This window comes from Portunus trituberculatus, chromosome 47 (assembly GCF_017591435.1).
Source record: "Portunus trituberculatus isolate SZX2019 chromosome 47, ASM1759143v1, whole genome shotgun sequence".
Lineage (NCBI taxonomy): Eukaryota > Metazoa > Arthropoda > Malacostraca > Decapoda > Portunidae > Portunus > Portunus trituberculatus.
In genome coordinates this window covers 33,600,986-33,628,485 of record NC_059301.1, presented here as the reverse complement: position 1 = coordinate 33,628,485, position 27,500 = coordinate 33,600,986, and the positions used below count along the sequence as shown (strand labels likewise).

Sequence of the window (27,500 nt, the reverse complement as noted above, 5' to 3'; positions counted from 1 at the left end):
GGTGTACCAAGACTAGTGAGGGAGGTCAGCGGCACAGGAACAAGCAGACAGGACGTGTGTGTGAGTATGGCCATGAATACCCGTGCATGCCGTGGTATGTGTGTGTGTGTGTGCAGTCAGTCCACTTACCGGGTGAGTGGTGCTGCAGTGACGTGGGTTGTGAAGTAGATGTGCCCAGTTCAGTGTTGTCACGCGTTGGTCTTAAGGAGTACTGTCAGGGCACCACTATATTGTGTTCCGCCCGCAAGTCACAGTTTTGAGTGTGTCGTAAAGTTAGTTGGTAAAATAATAGATCCATAGTAAGTACAACAGATCGGCAACCCACACGTGCCATCCATTCCCTGCGTGTTGGTTGTCATTCAGGAGTGTAAGGCTTGATTATTTAAATTGACAGTCATGCTTTAGTTTTGTACTTATAAGGCTGTTCCTTTAACGGGGAGGAGACGATGTGTGACAGGTTATGTAACAGTCTTGGCGATGATATTGAAGGGGCTGAGAGAACTATGATCTCTTTTTAAGTATATTAGGTTTAGATGGTATGTATTGCAGACCATTAGTGATTGATGTGGCAGATCATCGGTAAGGATGCCTAGTTCTATGACTACCATATATTTGTAGGTATGTATGTTCAGAAACTGCCTTGGTATGATTTCAAAAAGGGGAGTTAATGATGAGTTATTAAGTATTTAGTGAGCAAGTGATGACTTCTGTGTTCTCCTTGCAGTGCCATCACCACAATGCTGCGTTCGCTGTACACCTACAAAGGGACGCACGCCCGCACGCTGGGCTTCCAGGCTGGTGAACGGTTCGTGGAGGTGGGCACGTCACGCGATCCCAACTGGCTGCATGTGATGAGTGAGCGCGGCATCATTGGATATGTCCCCAAAAACTATGTTACTAATGATGAGGTGAGAATAAGGGATGTACTATTAAGTTGTATGCTCTGCTTTTTTTTTTTTTTATATATATATATGCTTTATGAATTACTATGTTTCTCTAATGTGCTATATCAACTTAAATTTCGTGGTACATGTTTATATTATATGTATAGTAATACAACGATTATGTGAATGTGCAAGGAATAAGGTGCTCCTAGCCAGTGTACTGAAATAGCTAGTATAGGGTTACACTCTCTCCTGTCTTTTTACAAAGGCCTTTTTTCTGCTGTGTACTCAATCAGTGGGAAAGAAAGAGCTATGTATTGATATTTCTCAAACAGATATCCTGGTAGAGAAAAGATTTATAAACAAATAATTCCCCCATAGACAGATGCTGTGGCCATGTTGGAGTTTATCGATGGGTGTCTGGAGGCTACACATCTCAATGCCAGTGAGCGTGGTGGCAACTACAGTCGAGGAGAGCAAGAGGCACTGCAAAAGTTGGTAGATCTGCGACAAAAGTGGCACGCCCGCTGTCCCCCTGCTACGGCTCCTGGCAAGCGTCCTGCACCACCACCTCCACAGGTGAGCTTCTCTCACCTGTGGTGTACTGAATGCTTGTGACGTGCGTGTAATTGATTACACGTATAGCGATGTAAGATTGGATTATGAGATTATTGGATGTTTTTCTTTTTATTCTTTATTTTGTTTATAAAATTTTTGATTATTATTTTTTTCAAATGTGAGTGGCTTATTGATAGAACATTTAGAAAGCCTTCCAGAACACATCCTGTTTTTCCCCAATGGATTATAATTACCTGCTCACTTAAGGTTATCACACTGTGCTGCACCTACTGTATGAAATGCATCTTTTGTGTAAAACAAGAATCTCTATCTGTTGCAGACCCTATGATGCATTCTTTTCTGCAAATATCTTCTGAACAAATAGTTTGATCAATATGACAATTAACACAGGTCGTTGTACACCATTCCTTAATAATGACACTGCTATAGTACATGTAGTACATTGTCAATTGTGTTTTATTAAAGAGTTTAGTCATGGCTTTGAAGAAAAAAACTGGCAAAATCTAAAGGGCTCTCCACATCAGGAAACATTAGGAAAAATGTTTCCAAATTGTTTCCAAACTGTTTCTAAATAATGTTTTCTGTCCAGACCACAGATGTCATGCCTGCTATGAGTGTTGATGCTGCTGTAGTTACATCTGTATCTTACTTGGCACTTTGGTAAATTTAGGGAAGGGCAAGAAAAAAAAAAAAAGACATTTTTAGAAAAGAACCCTTTTATGGTGAGTTGCCTTCTGTAATCTGCACTTGTTATATCTCACAATGCTGGGGCTGAATGTAAGAGTTTGATGAGTTCATGGGTTTTCTCAGGAGACCACATGGCGTGTTCATTACAAATCTTGTGTGGATACTTGTAACTGATCTATCATCACCTCTAACAACCCCCCCCCCCCAACACACACACACACACTAAAGAAGTGGTACCTACGGAAGAAAGAGGAGTTCGTGGAGGAGGCAAGAAATTAAGAGTGACGTACTAATATAGATGGATTATTATCAAGCATGTTGGAGGTTAGGGATTATTTCAAAGAGAAAAAGGCAGATGTAATGTGCATCATTGAAACAAAACTAAGAGAGCAGATCCATGTTAACTTAAAAGAAAAGGGATATAATACCTGGAGGAGAGACAGGAAAATAAAGGAGGAGGAGTGCTAATAATGGTTCGTAATAATATACGTGTGGAGGATGTACAATATGGAGAGGACAAAGTGGAAGTAATGGGAGTAGCAATCAAAACAGAGGAATTGAAAAAGACAAAAATTATAGTTACATATGTACCACCTAAAACTAATATATGGGGAACAGAAAAACATAAAGATATGCAAAGAGAGGTGATTAAGTGCCTAGATAACATGATAAGAAGAGATAGAATAATGCTTTTAGTTGGAGACATCAACTGCAAAAGAGTAAACTGGAGAGAGATGGAAGTAATGGATAATGCTGGACAGTGGAGCGAGAAAGTGTTACAGTTGACTATGGTTAATGCAATGGACCAGTGGGTGGAGGAGTCAACAAGGGACAGGGGGGGAAGAAGAACCATCGTTGCTTGACCTAGTATTCATAAAGAAACCAGAGCCCTCTCCAATCATACAATACCTTAGTCCAATGAGAAGAAGTGATCATGTGACATTAGAGATGCAAATACAGGAGGAAGATGGGATAAGTTACAGAGATGACTACAAAGGAGAGAAATTAAATTATGCAAGAGCAGATTTTGAAAAACTAAGGATCTATTTTGCTAATATTGAATGGAGAAATATTATCTACAGAAAGACAGTACAAGGGAAATATGACATATTCTTACAAATATAATGAAAGAGTAAAAAAATTGTACCTGTGTATAGAGTTCAGAAAAAAATACATGCTTGGTACAATGCTAGATGCATACAAGCAAAAAAGGCAAAAGATAAAGCATGGAAGAAACCCTTAAAGTAGGAAATTACTATAACAGATGGCAGAATAAGGATGCCAGAAATGAATATATTAGAGTAAGGAGAGAGGAAGAAAGAAACTTTCAGAAAGATGTGGTGAATGAAAGCAAAGACGAACCCAAACTTTTCTACAAGTTTATAAATAGCAAAACAAAGAATGAGGAAACAATTCAAAAAATAATTAAAGAAGGGAAGACATACCAAACAGAGAAGGAAATGTGTGAAATAATGAATGAGAGCTTCAAAACTGTATTCACTGCAGAAGAAGATTTCACAGAGTCTATTAAGACATTGCATTGCCAAGGATTACAGGAGATTGCAGTGCACAAAGAGGATATTGAAAGATTACTAGATAAGTTGGAAGTCAGAAAAGCAATGGGACCAGATGGTGTATCAGGCTGGGTGTTAAAAGAATGTAAAGAGCAACACTACTGGATCCAATTTAGGAAATAATTACAAGTTTAATAAATGAAGGGAAAGTTCCACAAGAATGGGAGAGAGCCAATATAATTCCGATATTTAAAGGAGGAAAGGCAACTGAACCACTAAACTACAGACCAGTGTCACTTACAAGTGTCTTGGGGAAATTGTGTGAAATAATTATCAAAGAAAAATTAGTTCAATTTCTAGAAGAGGAGCAAGTCATATCAAACAGACAATTTGGGTTCAGGACAGGGAGCTCATGTGTATCAAACTTATTAAGCTTCTACTCGAGAGTTATTGCAGGACTTGAAAACAGAGATGGATGGGCAGACACAGTATACCTGGACATTAAAAAGGCTTTTGATAAAGTCCCTCATGGAAGGCTACTTTGGAAACTAGAGACCATAGGAGGACTGCGAGGAACTTTGCTAGAATGGACAAGAGATTATTTGAAGGATAGGGAATTGAGAACTGTGATCAGAGATGCAAACTCATCTTGGGGTAAAGTAACTAGCGGAGTGCCACAAGGGTCAGTGTTAGCCCCCATTATGTTTCAGATTTATGTAAACGATATTCACATTGGGATAAACAGTTATATAAATTTATTTGCTAATGATGCAAAACTGCTAAGAGTTATCAAAACCAGAGAGGACTGTCTGCTGTTGCAGGAAGATATAAACAAGACCTATGAGTGGAGCAGGAAGTGGAAATTGGAGATTAATGCCAAGAAATATCACGTAAAGGACTAGTAAAGAGTAAGAGAAGACCGATATGGAACTATTTGATAGGAGAGGAACAAATAATGAAGACTAAAGAGGAAAAAGATCTGGGAGTGATCATACAGGAAAATCTGACCCCCGAAAAACACATAAGCAAGATATTTGGACTATCGTATAGAATGTTGACTAATATAAGAGTGGCATTTCAATACATGGACAAAGATATGATGAAAAAAATCATCGCAAGCATGATACGTTCAATGCTGAAATATGCAGAAGTGGTGTGGTCTTTGAGCTCCAAAAAAGCTATATGAAAATTGGAAAGGATACAGAAGATTGCTACAAAGATAGTGGTGATTAAAGGAAATGGGACTGCCAGCCTTACAAGATAGAAGAGAACTTGGGGACCTAATAACAATGTACAAGATAGTCAATGGCATTGAAAAGATAGACAAAGAAGACCTGGTGCTGTTGATAGAAGATGGAAGGACAAGATGACATGAAAAGAAGATCAGAATGAGGCAGTGTGTGAAGGATATTTGAAAATACAGTTTTCCACACAGAACGGTGCAAAAGTGGAGTGCATTGGTTAAGGAAGTTGTTACAGAACATAATGTGCATAATTTTAAGGAAAAATTTGATAAATGGAGATATGGAGACAGGACACTATGAGCCCCGCTTGAACCCTGTATAATACAACTAGGAAAATACACACACTATATTTCCCATTATGGGAAACAAATACAAATGAATGATTGTTCATAAACAGTTTCCAAATAATGTTTCCTGTTGTGGAGAAGCCTTAGTAGATTTTCAGACTTTTCAGACAGGAGAAGATTTGATGTGACATGTTGTGACATGTATCACTTTATTACCTCGCTCCCAACTCCCATCTTTCCCTCTATTCCTCTTCCTTGTTTTTCTCCTACCTTGTATCATCTTTACACATCACAGTTATGGCTGTCATGTCAAATTTTTTCTTCTCTAAATAGTACTCAACTCTTACCAGTGACACCTTCAAAGCTTAAAGTAAACTCCTCAACAAAATGCAGAAAAATATTCAGCAAAGCACTGTATGCTGTGAATTAGGTGTCAAGCAAGCTGTACCAAAATGTCATATTCATCCAGCTGTTTGTTTAGAAGATATCTACAAAAGGTTACACCTCACAGGGTCTGAAATAGATGGTAGTGTATTGGAATTCAATATTAATCAAGAAATCATGGTCGAGGCACAAGCACACACCAATGCACTCATCCTCCTCACAGCGCTCAGCATCACAACTCAGCACTGAGAGCCTATCCAGCCTGGGGGGCAGTGGCCTACCCTCTCCAAACCTCCCCGGCACTCCTCGCCTTCCCTCCCTCCCTCCCAGTGTCTCATCCTCTAGTCTGGCACGTGAGGAGCAGCAACAGCAGCAACAACCTCAGCCACAGCAGCAGCAGCAGCAGGGGGCTAGTGTTGCTGAGACCACAACCAGTTTCATGGCACGTGGTGACTCTCTAGGTAAATATTGGTAGTAGAAAATAGAGGACTAGATGTGGAAATTGTAAGATGAAAGTACTTTGTTACATCAGTTTTTCTTGTGTAACCTAGATAAACATATATGTATCTGTGTTGGTTGAACTTCATTGCATCACAGTGATAATTCATCACTAAAATGTTAGCAGAGCTGTAAGAAACCTTTCATCCTACAGTTCAAGAGGAGAGCAGTGGCAGCAGTGAGGGCCACGACACCAGCATTGGATATGAATCAGAGATGCGAAGTGATGTTGAGTCTGGAGTCCAGGCCAGCATTAAGTAAGGGGAGAGAGAGAGTGTATGTGTGCTTTGAGATGCTTGATATATGTACAGTGTATCCCTGCTATTCATGGGGGTTACATTCCAAAGCCTCCTGCAAATAATGAAAATCACCAAATATGGGAAACTTTCCTTACAATGCTCAGCAATATCTATTTTTATAGTTTAAATCTTGAAATATAGTTTTTGCTTATTCAACATGTTTTAAGTTCACTTTAACACAATAAGAAAAATTACATGTTTACTACACAATATTTAGTTTTTAAGAAATACAGTAAACTAAAATTATAAAATGACATAAATAAATGTAAATGTACAGTAATCCCTCTATGTAACAAACTTATATTTACCAAATTTTTAGGTATGCTGACTCCTTTGAGGATGCTGCATGCCTTCTTTCCTCCCCAGATATCTCTCTCTCTCTCTCTCTCTCTCTCTCTCTCTCTCTCTCTCTCTCTCTCTCTCTCTCTCTCTCTCTCTCTCTCTCTCTCTCTCTCTCTCTCTCTCTCTCTCTCTCTCTCTCTCTATATATATATATATATATATATATATATATATATATATATATATATATATGTGTGTGTGTGTGTGTGTGTATTTACCTAGTTGTATTTACCTAGTTGTAGTTTTACAGGGCCTGGGCTTTATGCTCGTGTGGTCCCGTCTCCATATCTACACTTATCCAATGTGTGTGTGTGTGTGTGTGTGTGAAACTGCAAATACTGAACCCTGAATCAAATTTCTCTTGAGTTTGTATAGCATGGGAATCAAGTGTCTGAAGTTACTGTGACACAAACAATTAGCACCACTGGAAGCAATGTTTGAAGTCTTTAAGCATTTACAAGAAATTTAGCAATGAAAAGAATACATTTTGCACTTTATTTGCAGTTTAAAGACTAGATGTCTCAGAGTGATTGGTAGCTAATTAAAGAAATGTATACCAAGGGGCAGTCAAAGAGTTCAATTGGTTATATATTTGTTGTATTTTAAGCTAATGTGTTTTCTCGGATTTGATAATGGGTGTTAATGGTACTACCCTGAAACTTTTGTGCTAAGGACATGCCATAGCTGGTGTATCTGTAATTGTGACTGCCCTAGTTTCATATGTTTAGATTGACCTTTATCACTTCTGCTTCATCTGTTCATAGCTGTGTCTCTCTTTAGGTCCTTAGTGTCACAAGTCCCTGAAGGCTACTTGCGCACCCTGGTGGAGGAAGTGAGAAGCAATGCCTCCATCAGCTTCACTGCTAGCCACCAGGTAGATCTGAGAGAGAGAGAGAGAGAGAGAGAGAGAGAGAGAGAGAGAGACTTAACTTAAAATTATGTACAAAATGTATTATTTCTATATATGTTCATTGGTGACAAATGATTCATTTGTCTATAATCATACACTGAGATACCATATATAAAGTGTATAAAGGGAAGCTTAATGAGTAATAATATTGTGAATAGTAAGTACAAATCAAGAATTTTAAGAAAGATGTAATTTTGTGCTCAAGTGTTTACTGTTACAATTTAATGTATACTTTCACAAGCACTTTATTGACTCTCACAGGGTTCTGTTAGTAGTACTTTTCCTTTATACATTAACTGAAGCACTACCTCATTTAATTTATCTCTTAGAAGAGAGAGAGAGAGAGAGGAGTCCTGATGTTATTTTTTTCTATATTATTTGTTTTTATAAATATTTTTGCTTTCAGGTGGTGGAGATTGTGCTGAAGAGTCTTGGATCTGTCCTTCCAGCTCTTAACCCTCTCTGCTTACATGTACTAGCCAGCAAAGAAAGTAAGAGAGTGAGAGAGAGTCAGTGGTACCTGGTAGTGGCAGTGGAAGCTGAAATGTGCATTGGCATGGGATGATAAGAAAATAAGCACATTTCTGTAAATACTCATGTAAAGGTGGCCTTAGTAAACATGCAAGGGTTATTTGATATAGAGACAAAATATGCACACATGATTTGGGTTGATCCTTGGAAATATTATGCAAGATATGATAATTTTATAGAATATAAGAGTTACTTTCATGGTGTTTAGCTTCACTGTTGATCCCTCAGGTGTTGTATTCTCTTGATTCCATCACCAATCCACAAGCTTTTTTCCTCTAGTCATCTGATACACAATTGATGGAAGAGAATTTTGTACCAAACTTTTTTTTAAGGCATTGTTGTTGATTCGGTGATGAATAGGCAAGAGGTCATGGAACCCTGAAGGAAAGAGCCTGTGTCAGACTACAGGTTTCCTTCAATTTGCTATGCTGGGAACAATTTTCATTGAAATGCCATAAATACATATCAGTTGATAGATGCTGGAGATGTAAGAAAATTTTCAGAAACTGGAATGAAATGGCCAGTAATTAGTGTGCTTGTTGTAAAGTAGGTTGGAATGGAGGGGAGACTGATATTTTCAAGAACAATATATGTGTAGACACAAAAGGGTGAATGACTCATAACATAGACATATTACATAATTAAACAAGACAGATAGAAATGTAGTATAATTAGCATGTTATTGCCTGGTTTATAACATAGCCCAACATGGTTAAAAGTAATCCATACTGACACAACTTCTACATCACCAATAGAAAACTAGTACATGGTGGTTCCAGGTAAAACTGATGGCAGTGAGGAGTCTTGGCAGCACAGTGTGGATGGGTGCCGGTTGGTGGCACTACTGGAGGAATTGCGTGCCTGCAAAGATGATGAGCAGCAGAGGTCATGGGCACTGCATGAAGATGAGCACACTATTGCATCTCACCTCACTGACCTATTGGACTTACTGGTGTGTTGGGCCTGTGTGTGTGTGTGTGTGTGTGTGTGTGTGTGTGTGTGTGTGTGTGTGTGTGTGTGTGTGTGTGTGTGTGTGTTCACCTAGTTGTACCTAGTTGTATTCACCTAGTTGTAATTTTACAGGGCCTGGGTATCATACTCGTGTGGCCCCGTCTCCATATCTACACACATCCAACTTTCCTTTAAAACCATGCACACTCCTCGCTGACACCACCTCCTCACTCAAACCATTCCACACCTCCACACATCTTTGTGGGAAACTATATTTCTTCACATCCTTCAAGCATATTCCTTGGCTATCTTTTACTATGCGATCTTGTAGTTCTATTTAAGTTTTCCTCTCTCAACATCATTTGCTCATTATCCACTTCATCCAGTCCGTTCAACAGTTTATAAACCTGTATTAAATCTCCTCTTTCTCTTCTTTGTTCCAAGGTAAGCAAATTCATTTCTTTTAATCTCTCCTCATAGGTCATTTCTGCCAATTCCGGAACCATTTTGTTGCCATTCTCTGCAATCTCTCCAACTTCCTTATATGCTTCTTTTATAAGGGGACCAAACCACTCAGCATATTCCAATCTTGGTCTAATTACCGTACTAATTAATTTCTTCATCATATCTTTATCCATATAATGGAAGGCTAATCCAATATTTTTATCAAATTATACGTTTCTCCAAACATCTTATCAATATGAGCCTCAAACTGCCCATGGTCTTGTATTATCACTCCCAAATCCTTTTCCTTTTCCACCTTTTTCAACACTACTTCTTCACCCATCTTATATGACCCTCTTGGCCGTCTTCCACTCTTCCCCATCTCCATCACATGACTTTTGCTCAGATTAAATTCCATTTGCCACCTCTTGCTCCACTCCCAAATCTTATCCAGATCTGCCTGTAAAATTTCACAATCTTCTTCACTCTTCACACACCTACACAACTTCGCATCATCTGCAAACAAATTAATATAACTGGCATGTCATTAATATATACAAGGAAAAGTATTGGTGCCAGCACTGAGCCTTGTGGGACTCCACTCTCCACCACCAACCAGTCCGACTTTGCATCCCTTATTACCGTTCTCATCTCCCTCCATCTCAAGTAGTTTTCCATCCACTTTAACACTTTTCCTTTCAGTCCTCCATAAATCTCTAATTTCCATAACAGTCTCATGTGAGGTACCTTGTCAAAAGCTTTCTTTAAATCCAAATATACACAGTCCATTCATCCCTTTCTCTCTTGTATTTTGTCAAGCACTCTTGAATAAAAGCTCAGTAGATTTGTTACACATGACCTCCCTTTCCTGAAGCCAAATTGATGATCCGATAATAACTTATGATCCTCCAGGAACCGTATCCAATATTTCTTTATCACCCTCTCACAAATCTTACCGACCACACTTGTTAGAGACACAGGTCTATAGTTAAGAGGCTCTTCCTTACTGCCTCCCTTATAAATGGGCACCACTTCAGCTCTCTTCCACTCTACTGGTACTTCCCTGTTTCTAATGAACACCTTATAATATCATATAATGGATCAATCAATTCTTCTCTACACTCCTTCAATAATTTTCCTGAAACTTCATCTGGTCCCATCGCTTTATCATCTTTAAGTTCCTCCAACATTTTATATAACTCCTTTTAGGTATCTTAATGTCATCCATGTGCACATTTCCTTGTACATTCTGAGGCTTTACAAACATTGTTTCTTTAGTAAATACTTGCTGAAACCTATTATTTAGCAATTCTGCTATATTCTTAGGGTCATCTACTATCCCTTGCTCTCCTTTTAATCTTTCAATGGACTCTCTCTTTTAAGTTTACCATTTATGAACCTGTAAAACAATTTTGGATGTTCCTTACTCTTGTCTACAATATCTTTTTCAAATTTTCTTTCTTCCTCCTCCTTACCCTCACATACTCATTTCTTGCCACTCTATAATTCTCCTTATTTAGTATATTCCTGCTCTTTTCCATCTTTTCCAAGCCACATCTCTTTTCCTTAGCCTTAACACAAGTTGCATTAAACCAATCCTTTCTTCCTTCCTCTCTCGGTTTATACTTTGGTACAAATTTCATAACTCCTTCTTTATAATATTTCATAAAAATCTCATATTTCTTTTGCACTTCTCTGATTTGTAACATCTCCTCCCAATCTAATTTTCTGAAATAATTTTTCAAACTTTCTGTGTCCATCTTTCTATAATTCAATCTACCACTCCTGTATGTCTCGTCCTTCCTTCGCTGTGTTGTTGCTATCTGCATTTCCATAACCACATGATCACTCTTTCCCAAAGGACACTTGTATTGTATATCTCCACATAGGTACACTTCTCTTGTTAACACCAAATCCAGTCTAGCCGGTTCATCATCTCCTCTATATCTAGTATTTTCCTTCACCCTCTGTTCCATCATATTTTCCATCATTAGATTAAGAAATCTCTCTCCCCATGCTTCCTCTCCAACACCACTTACTAGATTTTCCCAATCCACCTCCTTACAATTAAAATCTCCTACTAGTATCACCTTTCTTTTTCCAGATAATACACTTTCCAAAAGTATCCTTGATCATATTGTCGTATTCCCTTAATGTCCAAGAATTTGTTTTAGGAGGTACATAGGTCACCATGATTATTAATTCTTTTCCATCACTTTTTATCCTTATGCTTATCACTTCTGCGTTGTTCTTCCCATACCAAACCTTATCCCCATTTATTTATTTATTCGTCATAATCATAACTCCTCCTCCACCACCTTTACTCTCTCTATCCTTTCTCCATGTATTATATTTATTATCCAAATTTATCTTTGTTTTTTCATGCAATTTTGTCTCAGTCAAACACACTATATCAGGCTTCTCCACTATCATATAGTCTTGCAATTCCAATCTACTTGACAGTATCCCATCTATATTAGTATACATTACGGTCCACCCACTGCTCCCTCTAGGGGTTCCTCCGTATTCCTTCTTTCCATATACCACTTTCTGACTCTCTCTCCTATAACTCTCCAAAAAAACTTTTCTCTTTCCTCCTCAGACCGCTCATCATTTTTCCTTCTCGCCTCTTCCACCAATTCCTTATATCTTCTCCTCTCTTCCTCATTTCTATTCTTTCTCACAAACACCTCTTTACAACCTTCTATCTCTTAACTTTGATGTTCTATATAGGATATCCTCCAGATTGTTGTGACTTCAGTACTACTTTAATCGGTCTGCTCACTCCTCCTTATACGGACCCAGTCTATGGATCTCTTCCACTTCTTCTTGTAGGTCTTTTTTTTCATCATCATTTAGATTTTTGAACAGATCTCTTACCATTTTTAATTCTTCCTTAATTCTCTTAGGCTTATATGTTATATTTTGTTCTTTCATCCCAAATATTAACACACTCTTCTTCTTTTCTGCTATTTCCCTTATCAATGTTTCCTTATTCTTCATTACATTAACCAGTTCCTTGGACCTTTCTTTTTTGTCTTCCTTCAACTGATCTTTAATTATTTCTTGTAATCCAACCATCTCTGCTTCCCTCGACTCAGTCCATTGTGTTTTCTTCAGTTCCCATTCCCTTTCAAACCTTTCATTCTGCTCACTAATCATTTCCTTAAAGTCATCGTTCTCCTTACTACTCTCCATTTTCTCCTCCAACCGTCTCTTGTATTTTTCAACCTCCACTCTCAAGTGTGCATTCTCATCCACCAATCGTTTTTCATTTTCCTCCAGTCTCTTTCTTAACTCTTTCCTTCAAAGCCTTGTGGAATTCTCTATCCTGCTCCTCCTCACTCCTCTGAACTTTTAATTCCTTCACCAACTCCTCAAATCTCTTCTCCAACATTACCAATCTACCTTGCAATGTTGCCCCTGTTGAAGATGGACTCATGCTTTGACTGGCCACTTTCGGCTTTGCTCCCTGGGCCTCATCAACATATTTTGAATTTGGTAATTTATTTCTTACCGGTCTATCCGGTGTGTGTGTGTGTGTGTGTATTTACTTAGTTGTATTGTACAGTGTTCGAGCGGGGCTCATAGTGTCCTGTCTCCATATCTCCATTTATCTAGTTTTCTTTAAAGTTATGCACACTATGTGCTGTAACAATTCCATTATCCAATGCATTCCATTTTTCCACCGTTCTATGTGGAAAACTGTATTTTCCAATATCCTTCACACACTGCCTCATCCTGATCTTCTTTTCATGTCTTCTTGTCCTTCCATCCTCTTTCATCAACAGCACCTGGTCTTCTTTGTCTATCTTTTCAATATCATTTACTATCTTATACATTGTAATAAGGTCCCCGCATTCTCTTCTATCTTGTATGGTTAGCAGTCCCATTTCCTTCAGTCGTTCTTCATATGTGATGTCCTTTAATTCCAGCACCATCTTTGTATCAATCTTCCTTTCCAATTTTCTTATATCCCTTTTAGAGCTCGGAGACCATACTACTGCTGCATATTCCAGCCTTGGGCGTATCATGCTTGTAATGATTTTTTTCATCATATCTTTATCCATGTAATGAAATGCCACTCTTATATTAGTCAACATCTTATATGATAGTCCAAATATCTTGCTTATGTGTTTATCAGCAAGATATTTGGACTATCATATAAGTGTGTGTGTGTGTGTGTGTGTATTTACCTATTTGTGATTGACAGGGCCCGAGCTTGGCTTTTTATGTCCTGCCTCTTTGTCCACATTTGTCAAGTTTGTCCTTCATCTGACTGACATTCACTGCACACACCACCTCTCCACTCAATTTGTTCCATTTGTCAATGCCATGATATGAGAAGCTATACTTTTTGACATCTTCCATACAAGTGTCCTTCTTTATTTTCTTTGGGTGTCCTCTCTGTTGATTGTTGGAAGACATCCTTATCAAGTCTTCTCTATCTAGGATATCCATTCCATTTACTATTTTATACATTGTTATCATATCTCCCCTCTCTCTTCTTTTTTCTAACGTGGGTAAATCCAGTTTTCTTAATCTCTCCTCGTACGGTACCTCCTTAAAACCTGTTATCATCCTTGTTCCCAACCGCTGCACTCTTTCTACTTTGTTCATGTGTTTTCTCATATGTTGTGACCATATCACCGCTGCATATTCCAACTGAGGTCTAATTAAGGTGGTTGATATTTTCTTTATCATATTCTCATCCGAATAGTTGAATGAGAATCCAGTACTTTGGAGTGTGCTGTAAGTTTTTCCAAATATTCTGTTAATGTGCTTTTCTGGTGATAAGTTGTTTTGTATAATCACTCCTAAGGCCTTTTCTTCATTGACTTCAGTTATTATCTCTCTCCCCAGCTGGGGAGAGAGATAATAAGTCTATATTTGCTTTTGCTCATTCTCATTATATGACTTTTGTTAATGTTGAACTCCATCTGCCATTTTACACTCCAATTATACCTGTTCAGATCCACTTGCAACATGTTACAATCTTTCAAGTTTCTTATTCTCCTCATAATCTTTGCATCATCTGCGAACATACTCATGTAACTTTTCACTCCCGCCGTCATATCATTTATATAAATCAGAAATATGATGGGACCAAGCACAGAACCTTGAGGGACTCCAATGGTCACTCTCCTCCACTCCGACTTCACTCCCTTCACCACTGTTCTCATTTCCCTGCCTGTCAGGTAGTTTCTCATCCAATCTGCCAGGGTTCCCTTTATGCCCCCAATACTTTTCAGCTTCCATATTAGCCTGCTGTGTGGAACCTTATCAAATGCTTTTTTCAAATCAAGGTACACACAGTCAACCCAACCATCTCACTCCTCTAAAATATCAACCACTCTTGAATAGAAACATAATAAATTTGATACACATGATTTTCCTTGTCTGAAGCCAAACTTGTTCTTCCTTAAGATTCCTTCACTTTCTAGAAATTCACACCACTTGTCTTTAATCACTTCTTCACATATCTTCCATATAATACTAGTCAGTAAAACAGGTCTATAATTCAATGGCTCCATTTGACATCCACTCTTGTTGTATATTAGTACTACATCTACCCTCTTCCACTCCACTGACACTTGTCCTGTTGTAATCAATATTTTCTCGATATCCAAGATTGGTTCCAGCAACTGCTCTTGACATTCTTTTAACATTCTACTGGACACTCAATCCGGACCCATTGACTTGTTGACGTCCATGCCAATTACAACTTTCTCAATGTCACTCTTTAAGACTATCACATCCTGCATTTGTTTCTCTTCAGGTAGTATGCTCCCATTGAATTCTGTTTAGTTTGTGAATACTTTACAGAAGCAATCATTTAGCTTTGCAACAATATCAAAGACATCTTTATATACATCATCCCCAGATTTCACTTTTTCAACTATTTCTTTCTTCTGGAATTTACTGTTGATAAATTTGTAAAACATTTTTTAATCCCTTTCACGATTTTCCACTATTTTTTGCTCATATTCTTTTTGTGCTTTTCGCCTCACTTCAGCATATCTATTTCTTGCAGTTCTATATGCTTCTTTATCCACTTCTTCATTATTCCTCTTGTACTTTCTCCATACTTTTTCTTTCTCACTTTTTGCCTCCTCGCTATTTTTATTGAACCACTGGTTTCTCCTTAGAGTCTTCTTGGTGAACTTTGGCACAAAGTTCACCACAGCTTTATTGTATATTTCCATGAATTTGTCATATTTTAATTGAATATTTACTTCTTGGTACATTGCGGTGCAGTGCACGTTGCAAAATAGCTCCTCAAGTCATTATATCTCACTCTGGCATAGTTTGAGTGTTCCTCCTTGTATCTATCCCCATTTTCCACTCTGAGGCCCACATCCAAACAAAATTTCAACAATTCATGGTCGCTCTTCCCCAAAGGCACTCATGTTTGATCCCTTGTCTTAGCTGTACTCCTTTTGAAAATATCAAATTCAGTCTCGATGGGGTATCTCCCTGCCGATCTCTTGTTGGGTGCCTCACCCACTGGGTCAACAGATTTTCCATTGCAAAGTCCAGTAACTGTTCACCCCATTCTCCACCATTCCCCATTTCGAACTCTTCCCACATGACTTCTTTGCAGTTGAAATCGCCAACTATAACAACTCTGTCTTTTATTGCAACTTCGATCTTCATTCTCTCTATTGTGCTTCTCACCATGTCATCATACTGTTCATTTGGCCATGCACTTGTTTTTGGTGGTACATACAGAGTTACAATGTTGATATCTTGTCTTCCATCAGTCACCACAAGGCCCACCACTTCATCACCATCCCAGCCAAGGCTCACATAACATAACATAAATAGTAGGATAACAAAGGGCCACCAGGGCCCATCTAGGTTATCCTGTATCAGTCGCACAGCGACCTCATCATCAGTACTTAAAGATACACTTACAAGCACACAATACATTATATACTAATTCTAAATATTTGGCCCATTAACAGGGCTAAGTCCTGCAGCGAATTCCTCTACAATCTGTGATCCCCATACATGGGGATCATGTCTTGTTTAACTATAGTAAATTTCTTATAAAAACTATCATGCAGCGCTATACATAATTATAAATCTAATAAATTTAAGTGCTTATCTAATCTGTTTTAAACATTGTCAAACTAGTGCTATTTACAACCCTCTCTGGCAATGCATTCCAGAAGTCTACCACCCTATGACTAAAGAAATATTTTCTTATATCTAACCTGCAGCCTTGCTTTCTAATCTTCCTGCCATGATTTCTAGTCCTACTTCCTCCTCTAAGGTAAAGAAAGATCTCACATCTATGTAGTTTGTATCTGAGAACATTTTAAATAACTCTATCATATCCTCTTATACATCTCCTCTCAAATGAAAACATGTTTAATTCCTTTAATCTATCTCTATACTCCAGGCGCTTTAATGCTGGTATCATCCTAGTTGCTCTTCTCTGAACTGCTTCTAACATGTTGATATCCTGCCTATAATGGGGTGACCAGGCCTGTATGCAATACTCTAAATGGGGCCTAACATAGGAATTATATAAGCTACGCACCACTTCCTTACTTTTATAACTAACATTTCTATTTATAAAACCCAGGATCCTATTTGCCCTATTTCTTGCTTCTAAACATTGCTTTGAAAATTTCATAGTCCTGTCTATCACTACTCCTAAATCCTTTCCTCCTCTACTGCCTCTAGCCAACATCCCTCCATCTCATAGTTAAAGTTTGTGTTGTCTTTACCTAAATGCATAACCTGACACTTTTAGAATTAAACTCCATCTGCCACCTGTCTGCCCATGCTATCAGCCTGTCCAGGTCTCGTTGTATTCTGTAATTGTCCTTTTCACCCTGTACTGCACATGCTATCTTAGTATCATCTGCAAACTTTGATACTTTGCTACTAATTCCTATATCTAAATCGTTAATGTACACCAAGAAAAGAAGAGGTCCTAGCACTGATCCTTGGGGTACCCACTAACCACTTCCTTCCACTCAGACATTGCCCCATTTAATACTACTCTCTGTTTCCTATCAGAAAGCCATTCACTAATCCAATCAACTAACCTACCCCCTATCCCATGTAGTCTCAATTTGTACACTAGCCTCCTATGCGGTACCTTATCAAACGCCTTGCTAAAATCTAGATATATAACATCTATGCTATTTCCATCATCTAACTCCTTGGTAATATATTCTAAGATATCGAGCAAATTTGTAAGACAGGACCTCCCTGATCTAAAGCCATGTTGGGTATCTCTAATTAATCTATTCTCATTTAAATGCTCCCAAATACTACCCTTAATGATTTTCTCTAGTATCTTACATACTATACTAGTTAAACTGATCGGTCTATAATTATTCGCATCATCCTTCCTACCTTTTTAAATATTGGAGTAACATTAGCTAACTTCCAGTCCTGAGGTATCTCAGCAAACCTAAGTGATCTTTCAAAGATTAACTTAAGTGCTTCAGAAATACTGTCTACACCCTCCCTAAGTACTCTGGCATGTAGCTCATCAGGACCACTAGCTTTCCTATCGTCTAGTTCAAGAATAAATTTCCTAATAATTCCCGGTTTTATATCAATATTTTCTAAAGCTCTTAAACTACTTGTCGCACTGTTTGTAACAGGATTTCCTATTCTTTCCTAGTAAATACTGAAGAAAATTGTTCATTCAATAATTCTACTATGTCTTCATTTTGATCCACTACTACACCATCTTTTCTGAGTGGTCCAATCCTATCCTTATTTCTTTTATCACTGACCTTGTAATAACTATATAATTTTTGGGATCTTTACTCCCAGCTCTAGCTAGTTTTATCTCTGCCTGCCTTTTACTTTTTTTATAACCTTACTCAAATCATCTCTGACCTGTCTGTACCTAATCAAATCTACATCTTCCCACTTTTCTGCAACTCTCTGTATGCCCTCTTCTTCTCTCTGATCTGGCTACCTATCTCATGAGTCCACCATAATGGCTTCCTGTTTCTCTGCCTTATATCTTTGTAAGGGATACACTGCATCACTATACCCTTTACTACAACCTTAAAAATATCCCACATCTCCTGTGCAGTTTTATTTCCAAAACTATCTTCCCAGTTTACCTCTCCTAATAACTGACGTAACCTACCATAATTGCCTTTCTGATAGTTTGGGACTCTAGTCTTATTCACTATATTATCCCTACTGGAATTAATGATAAATCTAATTATATGATGGTCACTGTTTGCTAAAGTCTCTCCTACCTCAACTTCCTTTAAACAATGCTCAATATTTGTTAGTACTATGTCTAAAACCTTCCTCCCCCTAGTAGGTTTATCTACCATCTGCACTAAATAGTTATCCTGAAAACTTTCCATAAACTTATTTTCACTAGCATCTCCTACCATCCTCTCCCAGTTTACTGACTTAAGATTAAAATCCCTAAGATAATTGTCTGACTAGTACACCCCTATTTATCTCATCTACCATAAGGTTGTCTACATCTGCTGACTGGTTAGGTGGTCTATAAAAGCTCCTACTCTAATAACCTTACTTTTGTTTACTCTAACATCCAGCCATAAGGACTCTACTCTGTTATCTACCTTAATACCATTAACCTGACTGGAAATGAAGGATTTTTTACATAAATAACTACTCCTCCACCTATCCTACCAATTCTCTGGTGTAAATACATAATGTATCCATCTACTTCATATTCTTTCCTATTTTCCTAAACTTTTCCTCATTTACCCATGCCTCTGTGACACATACAACATCTAAGTCCTCCTCAACTATATAACTAGATAACTCGTCCTTCTTGTTCCTAAGACTCCTGGCATTTACATAAAAACATTTAAGTCCTGCTACCTTCCTAGATGCTGTCTCCTTATTTGGAATCCTAATCTTATTCTCTCCTATTTGCACCTGGAAATCTTTCCTAATCTTTTCACTATCTCTGTTTATCCTATCTAATTTATGTCTAACATCTTTCTTCTGGAATGCATTTGCTACCTCACCCCTACACTCCATCCCAACTCCCCTCCAGACATCCACTCAGCACATCCACACCCTTCCTACTCAGATGCACACCATCCCTAGCATACAAATCCCTTCGCCCATAGAACCTATCCCATACATCCACAAAGCTGACACCCACATCCTTACACATCCCTTTTACCCGATCATTCACACCAATGGCTCTAGACAACCATTCCTGCTAACATACACACGAGGCAAGATTCCTGACACTACACACCTCCTACCACTCTCCCTTATCTTGCCTAACATTTCCCGAAATCTTGCCACTAACTCCTCCGACCCACCTGCTCTGACATCGTTCCCACCTACGTGCAAAACTACTACACCCTCCCTCTCCATCCCCCCAACCCTCTTCTGCACCTCCTCACTCACTGCCTTCACACCTGCACCAGGCATACACACGTTCGTCCTCCTATCCCTGTCTTTCCCACAGAAAGTGCTATCTAAATACCTAACCTGAGAGTCACCCACCACACACACCTGAGGTGTGCTAGGCACAACCCTCCTCCTCCTCTCCTCTACCCCCTTCTCTCTCCTTTCACTCACCACAACCACCTCATTCACTCCACTCTCACTCTCCCCTCCCCTCCAACAAACCGAACCTATTTTCACACTCAACAGGTTTAGTCCTATCCTCCCTAACTGCCTCCGCTTTCCTTCCCTCGCAACCTGCCATCTCTGCCCATCCTGACTACTATCTTTCCCAGTCTGGCTCGCCTGCTCCCTCTTCCCCACTCTGCTCTTCCCGACAGAGGGCCAAGCCACCCTGTCGCCTCAGAAGGTCCAACCTTCGGCCTAACACTGATCTCCTGCCTAATTTTTTCCACTGCCTCCCCAAGCCTCTTAACCTCCTCCTTCAACTCAAAGATGAGAACTTCGTTTGCACTTTTCCCCTCACTTAGCTTTCTCATTTCCTCTCACAATTCTCGGTGCTCAAGAGAAAGAATTAAATTCTCGCTCTTGAGCCTACACACCATACACTCAGAAAAGTCAACGACCTTCCTGTCATGCCCACACATCTCATACACAACAAACTCGCCCAATCCCACCTCAACACTCTCTTTCATGCACTCAATCACACTCTGATATACCTCAGTAGCTACTGCTATACTAATTTACAATCTGTTAACTCACAAACAAACAAATAAAAATACTTGGTGATGGCGGGATGGGGGAACCGCGGTGGTGGGGGGCCTACGTAAGGTCAATTAATCCTCTTTCAAGGTCAACTTGACGGTTACAAGCCTAGTCTCCTCGCTCTACCAAAATACTTTTAACTCACAAACACTGATTCTAACCACTATTTCACTCTAATCTAACACTTGCAGTACACACTTTCACTTCACTAACACTTAAAAGCACCACACACAGACACCAAGCACAAACACCACTCGCTAACTATAAAAACAACAGCCAAAAACGGAGCGCACACACAACACGTCCACTCGCCATTCCCCTTCACCCCCCCTCACATTCTTCACTGTCAAGTCCTTTCTTGTCAACACAATTATACCACCTCCACCCTTCTTCATTCTATCTTTTCTCCACAATCTATAATTTCCATCCCCAAACCAGTCCACTTGTATGCTCGGTCTTAGCTTCGTCTCCACTATGCTGGCTTGTCTCTTTCCAGATGGTCCATGCACTCTAACCTTTTTTGATAAGAAGCCATCTATATTAGTATACGATATTCTTATGTCTTACCTTTCCTTTAACAAAGTATCTATTCCCTCCCATTGAACCACCACTTCCACACCCTCTCATTTTTCACTTTCCAAAAAAACTTCTTATCCTCTGATCTTGCCTCATTCTTCTCCCTCACCTCCATTGCCAATTCCCTCATCTTAGCCCTTTCCTCCTCTGTCAAGTTTCTTCTTACATAAATCATCTTTGTCTCCTGGGCATCCTTCAATTTCCATGCATTGCTAAGTAGTCCTTCTGCAGTCACTTAAGATTTCAACGTTATCTTTATAGCTCTTGTCTTGCCTTCCTCGTATTTTCCCAATCTCATATAATCCTCAACTTCACTAAACACATCATCCTCCTCTGAGATCTGATTTAGCAAATTCCTGATCCTCTCCTCTTCTATCTTCTTTCTTTCCTGCCAGTTTCTAATATTATCCTCCCTTAATCCACTCACGATGACACTCTTTCTTTTAGCAATATTCCTCACGATGGTCTCTTTCTATTGTATGACTTTCACAATCTCACGTTGGGCCAGCTCATTCCTTTCTCTCTCTTGTTCTTTAATTAATTTTCTGAAGTTGGTGTGCACCTCCTCATTATTCTTCTTCTCCTCCTCAAACCTTGAATCGATCAGAGAAATGCAGGCTTGCTTTCCCCATTTTTCACTCTCGCAGAACTTACTTTCCATCTCTGTATTTCTCTTTCATAACTCCTCACACTGCTTGCCTAAGATTGCATACTTATTTTCCAGATCCATCTTTTCCTTCAGTTTTCCTTGGATAGGTTGTACATTTCTTTGTGGAATATGTCGTTTTCTTTTAAAACAAGATCCAACTTTTCCTCTATGTTTATTATGTTCCCAAGTCTTCTTGCCAGGGCTTCCACTCTTCCTTCTATCCCGATGTTCCTTAATTCACCTGGTGTATCCATAAACCCATGGAAAGAACACCAGAACGAGGTTCTTTCCATGGGTTTATGGATACACCAGGTGAATTAAGGAACATCGGGATAGAAGGAAGAGTGGAAGCCCTGGCCCGGTGTGTGTGTGTGTGTGTGTGTGGGTAGAATATAGTGGTATTATTAATGCGCTTATAATGCTGCTTGAACTGTGATGTCTGAGTAATTAGAGGATCACTGTTGCTCTTTATATCAGTACAAAGGAACCATTTAACATGACTCTTTGTACTATGAGGTATTGTTGTGTTTGATATCTGTGTTGCACCCACATACCAACACCATGCTTCATTTAAAAAGAATTGCATGTGCACATGTGCACAATAGAACACAGGTGACCTGGAGGCGTGTCGTCGAGTGTTAGCACTGGATGACTTCCGGCCACTGCTGACGTTGGTTCAATATTACCAGATGGAAACCCGCTGGCCCCTGCGGAGGATGCTGCTACAGGTGTGTTGAAACCCCTTTTATGCTCTCTCTCTCTCTCTCTCTCTCTCTCTCTCTCTCTCTCTCTCTCTCTCTCTCTCTCTCTCTCTCTCTCTCTCTCTCTCTCTCTCTCTCTCTCTCTCTCTCTCTCTCTCTCTCTCCTCTTCCATTGCAAAACAGAAGCTTCCCTTAAGGGTTATTCCACTGTTACAGTCATTTCATTCAGAAGCAACTTATGGGTGTACTCTTACCTATATCTCTAGAAGCTATGCAGGTAACATGATATGATTCTTACCAGGATAGTACTCATGGCTAAAGAAGAAAATTAGACCATCCAGAACATTCTGTATTTATTCTTGATATTCATTGTTAAAGAAGCAGTTACGGTTATTATGCAAATGCAACCCGGATTTTCACTTACTGTTATACATGTGCAAAACTCTGCGAAAATAAAAGGAACTTTCAAAATATTTTATATGGAGGTTATAAATGAAGTTTTAGATTATACAAAGATGTATTGGTTTTGTCAAATTCCATTTCAGCTTTTCCTACAAAAACAATAAACACCATTACGGTTATTACAAAAATTTTCTTACAGTCATTACACTGCAATTGCTTCAAGAAATTAAGCAAAAATAATGGCAATAATTAAGTATCAGGACATTATAAATGTGTGTGCGTGTGTGTATATATATATATATATATATATATATATATATATATATATATATATATATATATATAGTATACATATACAGGCAATCCCGCTTAACGAACGTTCACACAACGAAATTTCACTACAATGAACGTTTCCTTTTACTACCATCTGCTCGTTTAACGAACACCAAACTCACTTTAACAAAATTTCATTCAGGTAATTTTTTCCAAGTTTGAAAGGCCCGCCGTATCACGCAAGCCAACAGGCTTTTGAATACACCAGCGCCTCTCGTGGACAACATGTGCACCACTCACTCCCTTACCCTTCCCTGATCTTAGTTCAAAACAAAAACAGGGTCCAGCACCAGCTCATCACCTCATGCTCAACAAGCCACCAAAATGCCCTGCAACCAACCCTGCAATGTCGCCTAGCGTTGCTAAGAAGAAAAGGAAGTCTCTTACTCTTGAAGTGAAGCTGGATGTTATTCACAGACACGAGAGAGGCGAGAAAACTAAATAGTATTGGTCGCCACCATGGCTTGACTCCATCTACTGTCTCTACTATTTTCAAGTCAGCAGACTCTATTAAGAAGGCTGGTGAGACCGTATCTTTCTTGCAAGCTAAAAGAACCACCTGAACTCGTGACTGCAATGGATAAAATGGAAAGCCTTGTGGAAATGTGGTACATAAGTTTTGTATGCAGTACAATGATGCGCCCTTTGTTTACATTCCACAGATTGCCAGCTAGCGTTTTTCCCACTCCACTCTCCCTCCCTTCATAAATTTAAGATCATCAACATTATAAAGTTACTTACATACATACATTAGTGTACATTATAATGACTTAGTCTTAAATTAAACTGCTTAAATGTTTAACTTCGTAATTTTTACTTTCATTAAACCTTTTATTGTACTATGATGCACTCACGCTTTGTTTAATCTCAATGGAAGTTAAGTCAGGGGTTAAACTTGTTATAATTGGTTCACTTATTGAAAATTCGCTTAACGAACGTTTTTTTTAGGAACGTAACCCGTTCGTTAAGTGGGAGTTGCCTGTATATATATATATATATATATATATATATATATATATATATATATATATATATATATATATATATATATATATATATATATATATATATATATATATGGTCATTCCACGAAAATGTCAATCTTTTGTGTGAATTACAGAAATTATCAAATATATATGTATTATATACCAAATAGAACCTTAACTGTTCAATTTTACGAGAATTAGAATTAGAAACTTCAAGAAGAAGAGATAAAACTACCAATATAACAAGAAACAAACAAACAGTAAGCAGCTGTGATTGGCAGCTATGACCTTGAACTCTCCCCCTCCATCACACCTCCTGTATCATACCTCCCATTCCCTTGCTTCACACAGCTGAGCTCTCCTCCATCCTCTGTGTCTGTCATAACACTACTATGATCTATTCAAACACTGTTTTTTTCACTATCTTCATCACCACAACTATATAACATCACCTAAGTGTTACTATCAGCCTCACTGTTGGGAACAACATTCAATAGCCATTCATATATCTTGCTACTTTTTGTAATATAACTCAGGTTAGTTCAATAAGTTGGCTCCAAATGTAACGTTCCTCATGTTGAAATGACCCTATATATATATATATATATATATATATATATATATATATATATATATATATATATATATATATATATATATATATATATATATATATATATATATATATATATATATATATATATATATATATATATATATATATATATATATATATATATATATACTCCACTTAACAAACAGGATAGGATGTCAAAGCTGTTCAGAGCGAAAATTTGTTAAGCGGACGTAATTTTCCCATAGGAAATAATGGAAATAGGGGGATGCGTTCTGGGCTGGTCCCCAATATACCACATGGGTTAAAAAAAAAAAAAAAAAAAAATATATATATATATATATATATATATATATATATATATATATATATATATATATATATATATATATATATATATATATATATATATATATATATATATATATATATATATATATATATATATACGTTTGGCAGGATATTGGGCCACGGTGTACCACTACTTTATGATGTCATATGAGTCATTGGAAGTTAGAGGAGCTACATACAAATTCTCTCACATTCTCGCATTTATGTTCACAAAACAACATTTCTATTAGCTTCTTCAAACCTTGCCCCCAAGAAGGGATTATTTTGTAATGCATAAAGTGAAATTTTACATGGAATACCAAAAAATAAAGCAGAGATGAGATCAGCCATAAACGAAGCGGGAAACTCGCGGCAACTTGGCCGCTTCTTCTTCTTGTGACCCTTTTGCTTACATGTTACTTTCATCATGATGTTTATGTTTCCACTCCTCTATTGCCTGCTATAATGGATATCATATCTTAGTATTCATATACGCTCATGCCATGAGGATAACGTCATGGCACTGAGTGACAGTGAATTATTTATGAAATACCGCTGTATTTCATTAGTAATTCACTGTCACTCAGTGCCATGGAGTCAAGGTTATCCTCATGGCATGAGCGTATATGAATACTAAGATATAATATCCATTATAGCAGGCAATAGAGGAGAGGAAGCATAAACATCATGATGAAAGTAACACGCAAGCAAAAGAGTCACAAGAAGAAGAAGTGGCCGAGTCGCCACGAGTCTCCCGCTTCGTCTGTGGCTCATCTCATCTCTGCTTTATTTTTTGGTATTCCATGTAAGATTTCACTTTATGTATTACAAAATAATCCTTTCTTGGGGGCAAGGTTTGAAAAAGCTAATAGAAATGTTGTTTTATGAACATAAATGCATATATAAGACAGTAACACCACCTCCAGAGGTGGTGTTCCCAGCAACCTCAGAGCAACCTCGTCACTGTCCCTCCAAGCGTTCATGGATGCCATTTTGCTGCAAGAGGTTGCTCTGATGTTTTAAAGAATCTTGGATCCAGCTCCAGGAGCCAGCCAATTACAACGAAACTACCACATTCGGTCCCTCACCCGGCAAATTCAAACCCAGAAAATTCGCTAAAACGGATGTGGTTATGTGGATTTTTGGTCTAAATTTATATAGTACGTTAAACCGGAAATTCATTAAACGAATGTTCGTTAAGCGGAGTATATATATATATATATATATATATATATATATATATATATATATATATATATATATATATATATATATATATAGGCTATATTTTGGCTATTTTCTTCCCATTTAATATGCTTGTGAGCTGGCAACATTCATCAGGAGTAAACACATGCTATACATCACTGTGTCACCAACTCCCATGATGGATGGTGGGAGCGACAGTGATTTCACGGTGTCCAATTCTGCCACCTCTCCCGCATGCCTTACTTCTACACCTGGGCCCTCTCACCATGCTGCGGGGAGACAACTTTTGAATGAGAGTGGTATCAGAACAGGCAATAGGAGAGAGAGAGAGAGATACAAGAGGCGCGTTTTCTATTGCTCTAGCCAAAGCCGCTGAACCCGATCAGACTAAAGGCCACGTAAACCGATGATAGCACCTCATTCAACCTGTGATATTTTGGTAACCATAGCATCTAGAGACTTCTGTTTTTTTTTGCATTACAAAGAGAAAGAGTTGTTTGTGGGCAGAACACCTTTTGTACTCACTCGTTTATTGAATTTCCAAGTGTAATCAGTATGTGTATACAGGCTATTTTGTGTGTTTCTCGGCAAACCTGTCGAGTTAGCATGAGCGAAATGCATGTTAACTATGCATTTGTACTTACCGACGCTGTGACAGAACTTCAGATATGTAGTAGGGAGGAAGAATTGGCGAGTTATCCATGCCTTACTCTTGGCACACCACATGAACTGGAGTTTCTCTTTTAACACCTTATGTGCTTTAAAGGCCCTGGGGTTCTCAGAATGATATACCAACAATGGTTTGACTCTATAGCTACTACTAGCATTAGTGTACAGATACGCACACCACGTTCATATTTTGCAATTATCTTGTGTTTCATATCCATTACGAGACTCTTCTTAAGTTTCTTCTTTTCAGTCTCCTTATTTTTACTTTTGGGACCCATGATCATGAGGTCTTGGGTTCACAAAACTTAAGAAAAAATACACACTGTCGGGGAGCACAGACACATACATGCATAAAGGATGAAC

At 38.3% G+C, this 27,500-nt stretch overlaps 1 protein-coding gene across 1 annotated transcript in view; it reads left to right on the top strand.

The window, feature by feature from the left end:
- LOC123498116 (NCK-interacting protein with SH3 domain-like) overlaps positions 1–27,500 on the top strand; it is a 61,238-nt gene that overhangs the window by 96 nt on the left and 33,642 nt on the right. The window contains exons 1-9 of the mRNA XM_045245272.1: positions 1–60; positions 725–908; positions 1,266–1,463; positions 5,803–6,040; positions 6,232–6,334; positions 7,499–7,592; positions 8,035–8,119; positions 8,939–9,111; positions 22,542–22,664. The exon at positions 1–60 is cut by the window's left edge and continues 96 nt beyond it. Coding sequence (XP_045101207.1) covers positions 738–908; positions 1,266–1,463; positions 5,803–6,040; positions 6,232–6,334; positions 7,499–7,592; positions 8,035–8,119; positions 8,939–9,111; positions 22,542–22,664 — 1,185 coding nt within the window. The 5' untranslated portion in view covers positions 1–60; positions 725–737. The remainder of the gene's footprint in view (positions 61–724; positions 909–1,265; positions 1,464–5,802; positions 6,041–6,231; positions 6,335–7,498; positions 7,593–8,034; positions 8,120–8,938; positions 9,112–22,541; positions 22,665–27,500) is intronic.